At 39.5% G+C, this 11,529-nt stretch overlaps 1 protein-coding gene across 1 annotated transcript in view; it reads right to left on the reverse strand.

Moving 5' to 3' along the window:
* LOC129238198 (tyrosine-protein phosphatase 10D-like) overlaps positions 1–11,262 on the reverse strand; it is a 73,181-nt gene extending 61,919 nt beyond the window's left edge. The window contains exons 1-2 of the mRNA XM_054873240.1: positions 11,254–11,262; positions 10,950–11,177 (exon numbers count right to left, since the gene is read on the reverse strand). Coding sequence (XP_054729215.1) covers positions 10,950–11,177; positions 11,254–11,262 — 237 coding nt within the window. The remainder of the gene's footprint in view (positions 1–10,949; positions 11,178–11,253) is intronic.
* Positions 11,263–11,529: the final 267 nt, after the last annotated feature.

Consider the following 11,529-nt stretch of genomic DNA (forward strand, 5'->3'; position numbering starts at 1 on the left):
ATTTGGTGTTGATGTTTCGATATGTTAGACTGCCTGCTTAGTGTATTCAATAAAATATTCTTAGAATCATATATATTTTCGGATAGGTAAAAAATCATCTCTAAGAAGACTTTATCGCTAACCCTGTTTAGCCAGCACAGATGTGGCAACGAAAAAAACGCTTAAAAATTCATATTTATGACCTGGCATTGGCAAATGCGTGCAATGTCATTTTGGCATTATTTAGTAAGATTGGCGTCTCTTCTTTATCAAATATTATCTAGTTCAATGCCCAAAAGTCCCTTCACTTACGAGTCACTTATGTAAGGTCCAACTCTGCTTTTGAAATGCACTCGTATTTACATAACTAAGAAATCTGTGTTATCTTACTTCGCTCCATCTTTATGTTTGTGTGCATTCATACAAACTTTTCCCTCTTATTTGGTCATTAACATTTCGAATGTATGTATGCATGTATGTATGTATGCGCGTATGTATGTATGTATGTATGCATGTAACTACGTAGCACGCCGACGGCGACTTTTTGCCATTTGTTTTGTATAATTCCTATTTGCTCATCTTCATCTGCATATGAGGTGTTTTCTTCCTGTCTAAATCTTCTTCTTCTTAATTGGCGCGACAACCGCTTACGCGATTTTGGCCGAGTTTAACAAAGCGCGCCAGTCGTTTCTTTCTCGTGCTAACCGGCGCCAGTTGGACACACCAAGTGAAGCCAAGTCCTTCTCCACCTGATCTTTCCAACGCAGAGGAGGCCTTCCTCTTCCTCTGCTACCACCAGCTGGTACCGCATCGAATACTTTCAAAGCCGGAGCGTTTGTATCCATTCGGACGACATGACCCAGCCAACGAAGCCGCTGGATCTTTATTCGCTGCGCTATGTCTATGTCGCCGTAAAGCTCATACAGCTCATCGTTCCATCGCCTGCGATATTCGCCATTGCCAACGTGCAAAGGTCCAAAAATCTTACGCAGAATCTTTCTCTCGAACACTCCAAGCGTCGCTTCATCGGATGTTGTCATCGTCCAAGCTTCTGCGCCATACGTTAGGACGGGCATGATGAGAGTCTTGTAGAGTGTTAGTTTTGTTCGTCGAGAGAGGACTTTACTGCTCAGTTGCCTACTTAGTCCAAAGTAGCACTTGTTGGCAAGAGAGATTCTACGTTGGATTTCCAGGCTGACATTGTTATCGGTGTTAATGCTGGTTCCTAAATAAACGAAGTCTTTTACAACCTCGAAATTATAACTATCTACAGTGACGTGGGTGCCGATACGCGAGTGCGCCGACTGTTTGTTTGAAGACAGGAGGTACTTCGTTTTGTCCTCGTTCACCACCAAACCCATTCGCTTTGCCTCTTTATCCAGTTTGGAGAAGGCAGAACTAACAGCGCGGTTGTTAAGGCCGATGATATCAATATCATCGGCATACGCCAACAATTGTACGCTCTTATAAAATATTGTGCCAACATCAGGTTAAAGAAGTCACACGACAGTGAGTCACCCTGTCTGAAACCTCGTTTGGTATCAAACGGCTCAGAGAGGTCCTTCCCAATTCTGACGGCGCTGCTGGTGTTGAGCAACGTCATCTTACATAGCCGTATTAGTTTTGCGGGGATACCAAATTCAGACATAGCGGCATACAGGTAACTCCTTTCCGTGCTGTCGAATGCAGCTTTGAAGTCGACGAAAAGATGGTGTGTGTCGATTCTCCTTTCATGGGTCTTTTCCAAGATTTGGCGTATTGTGAATATTTGGTCGATGGTAGACTTTCCAGGTCTGAGGCCACACTGATAAGGTCCAATCAGTTGGTTGACGGTGGGCTTCAGCCTTTCACACAATACGCTCGCTAGAACCTTATAGGCGATATTTAGAAGACTAATCCCGCGGTAATTGGCACAAATTGCAGGATCGCCCTTCTTATGGATTGGGCAGAGCACACTTAAATTCCAATCGGCAGGCATGCTTTCATCCGACCATATTCTGCATAGGAGCTGATGCATGCACCTTACCAGCTCCTCGCCGCCATGTTTGAATAGCTCAGCCGGCAGTCCGTCGGCGCCCGCGGCTTTGTTCCTGTCTAAATACTTGACTTATTTTTAGTCATTTTGCCTCTTGCTGCTTACCAACAACAACCCAACTAATACGAGTAGTCAGCCAAGCAGTTAGTCTTACAGTAAGTCAGTTATTCAAGTATGTAAATAAAAAAAGCTAGGCGCATTTGTCACTCAACTGTTCATTCAAGTTGGCATTCTCCCTTTTGCTTTCTCTGTCCCCTCAAAAGCTCAACTAAGCTAATCGGTCGACTATCTGAGTGTGGCTGACTCGTCTGCCATTCATTCATTCATCGCAAGAGTTCAACGGCGCCTTGAGAAGGTTGTTTCGCTGTCCACGCTCCTCTTTCGGGTGCATATATGCATGTAAAAAATTAAAAAAAACTTCAAAAAAAGGGTGACTTTTAAAATTTCGCGGGTTAACTACATTCGATTTTCCAATTTTTTTAACAGATTTTCGATTTTTCGATAAATTTTTACCAAAACAACCATCGGAAGAGCAGTGCTCAGGGGTTTCTGAATAAAGTCAACGTCGATTCAAGTTTGCTCAAAGTAGTCATCAAGGATGATACATTACCCAAGGATGACAGATCACCAGGTTTGGCTATCCGAAGCAAGATTGTGCGAGCAACTTCGGCTTCTACGTCACCGAGGGCTCGCCAGCATAATTCTGCCCGCTCGATTCACACATGTTCACAAACTCCTCCAATCAGTCGTTGTTTAGACGGCAACGAAGCAGCACCTAGGGGAGGGCTGTGCTGTTTTTTTTTTGTATTTCACCACTCCAATTTCACTTTTTTCGTAAACAAACGGTTGTCCTGACTACAGTTACGTCAGCTCATCAACTGATTCTTTCAAATTCGCTGAGAGCCAGTTAATGGTCTGATCTTGGCCACACCTCTCGAAATATGTTGACGAAATAAGTGTTATATGATTATGACGACAAAAAGAAAGTCAAATCATCCTACTGAAAGCGGCCAGAGAAATCAAGAACGAAAAGAATCAGGCCAAGTTTGGCTAAATGTGAAGGTTTTGGACACTTTGCTGTGAGATCTTGTTAGAGCGTCATGATGTTGGAGTTATGCGATATACCAAAAACAAAAAAAAGAAGTGCGGATTTGTGGAAAAATCAGTTATAGGTAGGTACTAAAAAGTGGTCCAAGGAGTGATTTCTTTTCGAAGATCGAAAAATATTAACAAATATTAATTTTGTTTGGTTTTACTCGAAAGAGCAATAATTCCCACGATACGGGGACACGATTTCATTCATGTGGCTGTCTCGGTGGCGGTTTTGAGCTGTAACTCATGAATTTCTCTTTTGATATTCGCTTTAAGCGCCTGAATTGCTAAGTGATTGCTCGCATAACATCGAGGAGGTGAAGGGCCTCGCACCAAAAAAGTTTAACGACGTCAAACCGCAGCCCCGCGCCTGTGAATTGCCTTCATCGGGACTGCTGATGAGACGGTTAACTAGGCGCGCGAAAAATCGATTGTGGCGTGTCTCGTGTAGCATGGCCCGCCGTCCTTCTGAAATCAGCGCCCAAGTTCATGTCTTCAATTTCTGGCCACAACAAATCATTTACCATGCCTGTGTAGCGCTCACCGTTGACCGAAATGGTGTTGCTAGCAGCATTTTTTAGCTAAAACCAGCATCGAAATCTTGCCTCAGGCACAGTATTTAAGGACTTGGACGCTGCCAAGTTTTTCTGTTTCGAAAGTTAAAGGATTCACGGTTAAGAAAATACAGAAGGTTGCGTATATCGGGGTACCGCTACTCAGATCTTGGGGCATTTGACATAATCAGCTGTTGAGCTGATGAAAAATGAGAGGTTTTTTGGTTTACTAAATTTTTTTCTTCTATTATTTTTTTTTATGTATCCCCACTTTTCGTCTTTGTGTACAAATACTGATTATTTTCACACTCTGTTTCGTGGTTCTCTCTCACTCCTCATTTACACTCAGGTTTGGTTAGGTTAAAATGGTTGCCCAAAGAGTAGGCACACTTGGGCGTAGAAATCAAATTCAGCCTTTGTGATACCATTGCAAAGGAATTAAGGTGGAGAAAACGATAGGACGAAAGGAAAAAGAGGAGGAAGGTTGGGGCAAGGGGTGGACTGAGTATTTGTGGATTACGAACGATGATCGAGTTACGATTGTGTTAACCCCTTTATGTTGCTGATGAAGTTCATCAGATTTTGAATGTCACGGTCTGCTACATCAGCATTGCTACGCCAGCGAGGTGAGAACCAATATGTCAAAATCTTAGCCCCCAGAGAGCAGGGAAGCCATGTAGAAGGTGGTGATATGATTCCACCTTATCCTCCTCGAAATAATTCATCTACACTTACGTCACGGCAAAGTTTCGTTACTTTTTCACTTTAATCTGCTCAATTTTATATTCTATCATTCTTGAAAAGCTGCCATGAAATGATGGAAATGTGCTGGAATAGAGGAGCTAATGATCGCATCGCTGGAAGCAAGCTAAGCCATACTAAAGAGCCATACCAGAAGTGCTTCCAGAACTGGTAAAAACGTTGGCACAAAGGATTAATTTAAAGTGGGAAAAATGGATATTTATGGTTTATTAAATATTTTTCAAGGAAAATAAGAAGTCACCTTTTCTTTGAACGAACTTCATATACACATACATATATAACATACTTATACATTCGCACACAACTACAGCAATGCGCACTGAGCAATCAACAAGCCGCTGAAATCATTAATGCAACAGGTTACCTGTTAGTTTATTTTTCGTCGTCCACTTTTGCACTTGGATTTTTCTTTTCGTCCCAAACACTTAGCGATCACCTTCTTCGCTTTTCCAATTGTATGTGTGTGAGTGCGTGTTTTCATTTAACATTTTCTCTTAATGTTTTTGTGTGGGCTTTTTGTTCATTTTATTTAGTTTATGTGTTTTCTCACTTTTTCATTGTCATTATAATTCTTGTCGCAGCCTATTTTAATGTCAGCGATATTCATAAACAATACAACACATTGCACGCGTTGCTGCATATTAACATGGCTCACGCGGCTGGGCGGCCATGTTTTCGCTAGTTTGTTCTTAGCATGTTGCATGCATGATTTTCATGTCCACGCCACAGCGCATTTGACAATGCGCGCATTTGCAATGGTAATGGCTGCGGCGGCGGAGGCCTTCGTTCGTTGTTTGCCTTCAACTTGACTTTTAAATTTATCTTTGTTGTCTTGGTTTTTGTTTTTCATTTTGCAAGACTTTTTTTGTGTTTTTATTTCAACTTAAGTGGATTTTCTTTAAAGAAGGCAAGGGCTAAGTGAATGGATGAAGTGCTGTTTTGTTCGTTAGTTATTATGGGTTGTATGCATATTTTGCAGGCTGAAGACTTCCCATAAATGAGTTTTTTTACAGCTTTAATCCCTTTCAATGTCTCTTTGATTTTTAAGTTTTGCTTGAACTTTGTAGCGAAAAAAAATTATTGCATTGAAATGGTTATTCAAATGTATCAAACTGAGGCTGAGTGGAGCTCCCCATAGAAATATCAGGTTTATTAGATTTCAGTGATAAATTGAATTGATTTTTTATACGAATCTGATCTTCGTAAAAATGGTGATTTGATGTTATAAGGCCAGTCATATATTACGCCTGTGATATGAATCTATAACCAAGCATCTCTAAATCTCCACACATTTCGAAAGCTGTAAGCAATAATAGAGGCACCTCTCAATACTTAGGTTGCCTTTTAACAGGGTCGTCTTTGCAAAACTATCTGCGATGAGCTGTATTTCGATATTTTTATTGCAAAGATTTGGTATTTTTAGCATAAACTTACATATAACGTTTTCACTTACCCACTTTATTTGCTCTTTTTTCAGTGAGTTGAAAAATTCATCTCGCCTGGAATTAACTCGTGAAAATTGTCGTGCTATTACAACTATTAGAAGTGGTACTTTGCACTAAGTAGGCTATTGATCAGTAAAGCCTTCTCTCGACGAACAAAACTTAGACTCTCTAAGGCTCTCATTATGTCCGTCCTAACGTATGGGGCAGGAGTTTGGACGACGACAATATCTGATGAGGCGTCAATTGGAGTGTTCGAGAGAAAGATTCTGCGGAAGATTTTCGGACCTTTGCACGTTGGTGACGGCGACTATCGTAGGTGATAAAACAATGAGCTGTATGAGCTTTACGGCGACATAGACATAGTGCAGCGATTAAAGATCCAGCGTTGACAGGGTCAAGCCGTTCGAATGATCATATCGTCTGCTGGTGGTAGCAGAGGAAAAGAAAGGCTTGTTCAGCGTTGGAAGGATTACGTGGAGAAGCACTTGGCTTCACTTGGTGTGCCTAATTGATGCCTGTTAGCACGAGAAGGGAACACCCAAAAAAGTGTACGCGGTTATTGCGCCAATCAAGAATACGAAGAAGATTTATTACGATTTTCGACGTGGATTATCGGATGGGTACGCATTGGTCAACTTACTTCGACACTTAGCGATTGCGAAACGCTGGTACCACGAGCAGCAACAGGGCCAACGATCCATGTAAGAGGAATTTCGTGAAGTCCCTCCAAAAAGGTTGTTGTGCCAGAAACAGTCGAGGTTGTGCGTCAGTTAGACATTGTGACATAACGCGAGATAAAGCATCCTTAGGCAATATTGAATGTCCTGGCCCCACTAGGACATTCAATATTGCATGAAAATTTGATCGCCAAGAAAATGTGTTCTCGTTGGATGTCGCATAAAAAAAAAAATCTGGAAAATCTGGTCGTATAGCTATACCATTTGAGAAACTTAAAACAGTCAATTAATTCTGAGTGGCACAAAACCATTTGTTTACCAGAAGTTTTCGGGAATTAAGGAAATCTGAATCATCATTCTCTAAGACACGTCCTCGGAGAAGATTCATTTCATCGTTCCAACGTTAACATTCATAGGAATTTTCCCACTCTCTTTAATCTCAGGTGGAATGGAGGAAGAGATTCTCACTCTAAAACTTCGACACTAGAGTCTATGCAGATGACTCTAAAATGGAATGTTTGCTGGTTGGAGCAGGTATATATTCTCATAGACTTAGAATTAAAAAATCTGTGGGTTTTCTCAATACTTGCAGTGTCTTAAGGTCTTTAAGGGCAAAATCGCTATTCTTTCGGATAGCCAAGCTGCAATTCAGGCACTTTATTCGGCGACAACAACCTCTAAATTGGTGGAACAAAGTAGGAATAGCTTAACCACCTTGAGTGAAACCATAACGTTACCTTAATCTGGGTCCCGGGATATCATAAGGTAACGAAGAAGCGGAGTCGGTATTCCCACGACTGGGTGTAATCAAGAATACAATTTCCTCAAAGAATCTCCGAATCGCGGATTTTAGATGGAAAGACCAAACGAGATTCAAAATCAGCAAAACGTTATGGCCCACCTACAACCTCAAGCAATCGTCAACATTGATAAACATGAAACGACGGGACGCCTGGGGACTAACGACAGTCATAACGAGCTTTTGGTCTGTTGGGGAACAAGTAACCAAATTGGGCATCCCTCACAACACACACTGTCACAGTTGCAGACAATCGGAGAAAAAGGAAACAATCCTCCATTTCCTCTGTGAATGCACTGTCCTATGGAAGGAAGAATGTTAACCCTGGACCAACCGCTGTTCGAGAGTCTCGAACAACTATCGGGCTTAGATGTCAACAACCTAATACGGTTCTTAAACTGCACAGACTAAATATAGTCATGCTGTAAACAACCTCGTTTGGTACCGAGGATGTAGCAACAAAATAGTGCAGAAGAGCTAGCTCGATTTGGTTGAATCACCACTTTAACCAACTAACCAACCAAGACAATGCGAGCTCTCACATACCGGCTCACACAAGAGAGTTTTTCAGCACTCAAAACATCGAATTAATGAGCCATTCACCTTACAACCCCGATTTGCAACCTAATGATTTCTTTTTTTGGTGCCGAACATCAAAAATAAAATGCGAGGTCAATATTTTGCAATGCATAAAAAAGCTCTTGAAACCTTTTTTACACAACTCGTTTTGGAGGTACCCAATTTTGAGTGGCATAATTGCTGGGGAAATTGTTTACTGACTTCCACGGAGAATATTTTGAAAAACAATAAAGCCATTTTTATTATTATTTTATTGTGTTTCCATTATTGAGCGCAAAGTATGAGAGACAGCCCTTCCACTCTCGATCGTAATTTTCTCTGGCAAACAGGTTGCTATCAAAACCCTGATTGTATTAACACCTACTGGAAGGTATGTAGCAATGGAGTACAGGCGCTTTATGTACTCGCTCCAACCACTATTAATTAGCGCTCCTACGATTTCTCCTCATATACATCTTGTCGCAAACTTATAAACACATCACTATTTCTTTTATAAAAAATATTCCATGCTACACTAAAAAATCATGTAATGCAAAGTCTCAAACTTTGTAATACTTAAATTTAGTGGGCTATAAAACTAGATACGCAAAAAAAAAATCTGGTTGAAAAGTTGAAAAAATGGTCAGGCGCACACCCGCTTTAAGAGACCGGATTCTTGATTGTTCATCTAATATCGACCCTTAGACACAAAAATTCCCACAAGATGATCATCGGAAGAGAGTCTAAAAGCATCTCATCATTCTCCTTTTTTTCAATAAATGTACAGTTTGGGCAATACAGTACTCTCACAGTGGAAGTAAGTTTTTACTATCTTCAAAGGTTATTCCGATGTAAGGCGATCTATATCAGATATGAGCGCAAAATAGTCAGCGCCCAAAATAACCTGTGACTTAAAAAGAAACCAGCGGAGGGATCATTCATTATGAGAAAAACAATGTAATAACGGAGAAAGCGAGATATGAATTTTTTTGAATGCTGCAAACAACTTCTATTAAAAATATTTTTCATAATTTTGGCATCGCCTACACCATAAATAATAAATAAAAATGCTGTACGGCGACCATAGAAGTGGTTTGAGCTCTATGGTGGTTCTGAAAAGAGACAGATATAGTATGAGCTGGAATATTTTTTTATTAAATTTTGTGTCAATAAGTTTGATTGAATCTTTTCCAGCCTTTTAAAAATAATATTTTAAATGAACCCCCATATTCACTTAGAATACTCAACATGTAAAATTATAAAATAATTTTAATAAAAGCTTTTAGTGTCAGTTTTTTAGTGCATTTTGATCAGTAATGAATTTTTAAATGCAGCTTAACTTTTCAAAATTCTATTTTCTAAACTTAGTTTTGATTAAATTTGCATTGGAAACTGACGCTCAATATTCGATTTAAGTATGCTTTTATTTTCTAAGCCCATTCGATGAGTAATTGCGTGTGCTACAATATTTCCTCGTACATTTATGAGCGCTTCAACAACACCAAGAAACACGGAAAATTTAAATTGTTTGTCTTGTTGTTCGCTGACATGTTTGTGTCGGGCGCCTGGTGCGATAATTTTATACTGAAGGAAATTTCTGTAACTGCTAAAGGCATTACGTGAGAACGGAAACCTGTCAATTGCATGACATGAACATGCGCCTTTGGGTATGCTTAGACAATTGTGAGCTCTAAAACGCAAACCAAAAGGACTAGTAGGAAATTTATTTAAGTAGATCTCTAGATACATTTTGCACCCCTATGGGGAGGTTGAACTATAGAGCTAGCATCAGAAAATCGAGATTTATTTTTTATATATAAACAATTAAATAAAAAAAAAATTAATACGTTTAAGAAATTTTATTAACGGTATAAACGGAACACTGGTGCTTCGATATTTGCGAAAAAAATTTGGGACATGAATTGTTTAATTTTTCAAGAAATGAAAAGGGTGATTAAACATTTAGAAGTAGACAAAATCTATCAGGATTTTACTGAGTTATTCAAGTTTTCCTCAAATCTATTTTCCAAAACAAGTAAAAATATCAAAAAAAAAATCTCATTACTTTCATTCTGTTAATATAATTTTTAAATGTCTAAAGTAATTTTTTGGAAATTTTTTTAGGAACAAATTGTTTTTATATGCAATGGAATTTTGGTTATGGGCGGTATAAGAGAGTGCTTAAGCTAAAGTGTAAAATATCGTTGAAAACTGATAACCTTCACTTAAATTTGTTTACATTACGATAAAATATATTATGTGTTATACAAGGTGGCGCTGGTGTGCTTATACATCTACCCTTCCTATAGGTAGATTCCTACAGGGAGCGCATGGTATTTGAGGACATACTTATATGTCCTTTATTTTTCTATTTTACTCTTTTTCAGATAAGACATGGAGGAGGATTACAGTCTCTAATTTTCTTAAGTGCACTCGTTCATTCGTTCATAAGATTTGCCGTTAATTGGAAGCATCAGGCCGCGATGCAGAATCAAAACGCATAAAACACGAGGAACGTTTGACCCCGTCCGACCTGCAGAATTCAATAAGTGCAAGCGACAGTTGACGAGTACAATTCAAAATCAATGAGGGCTCTTGTGAGGGAGCTTATTATTTCTAAGGGTTTTATCTGTCGCGTTGTTCATGACAATCTTTAGTATAAATCCTACGTTATGCCCAGCAAGAAGTTTTCATCAGAGCAAACACGAGAACAGGAAGTTGCCCGATCAAAACGACTTCCAAACAAAATTAAACATTCTGAAGTGCTTGGGAACACCGAGATATGGAGGCCTATTCTTAATCCCCTGGATTACGAAGTATGGAGCGTAGTTCAGCGTAAGCCAAAGAGCATCCTCATAACACCATTTCTTCTTTGAAGGCTGCAATTAATACCGTTATGGTCAATATGAAAAAGAATAATTCGATGCCTGGAGATAAGCCGACGAATCACGCTTGCCAATAGGTGTTACTATGGACTCAGTAAATAAATGCGTAGCAGAGACCTCTCTCGCCTATCAAAACTAACAATTTGCAAGACGCTCATCTTACCGACGCTACTCTATAGCGCTGAAGCATGGGTTGTGTTGCAGACTGATGCAGCTTTTGAGGTATTCGAGAGAAAGTTACTTCAGAAAATCTTCGGTTCTCTTCGTGTTGGCGATAACTACTACCGCCGAATGAACCACGAGCCATATAGTGAAGCGCATCAATATCCAACTCTTGCTTGGTGTAATAAATTAGAGAAGGCGCGTCCAAATCACAGTCTCCTGGCGAGACCTGTTATAGGCGGTCTTAAACCGCAATATAAGTAAGTAAGTTTTACTCTCTGTTATTTTTGCAAATAGTTTCATACGTCAATCATATTTGACACTGCACAAACAGAGCAAAAGGTCAAGGATAAATGTCAAAATAAAGATTTCCGTCACTCAAAATCATTTTTGCTTTATTTAATAAAAAAGTTATTCACAATATAATATTGGATGATTAATTTTGTGCTATTGAACTACATATACAAATAGAATACAAAATTACCCTAAATTAACCACTTAATCGGTGAAGTAATAGAAAAGCTGAACATAATAGAGTACGCCTGTTGGCTCTTTAGAAATTACTGGTCCAGTTCATGATT

The sequence above is a fragment of the Anastrepha obliqua genome, chromosome 2, assembly GCF_027943255.1.
Source record: "Anastrepha obliqua isolate idAnaObli1 chromosome 2, idAnaObli1_1.0, whole genome shotgun sequence".
NCBI classification, from domain to species: Eukaryota; Metazoa; Arthropoda; class Insecta; order Diptera; family Tephritidae; genus Anastrepha; species Anastrepha obliqua.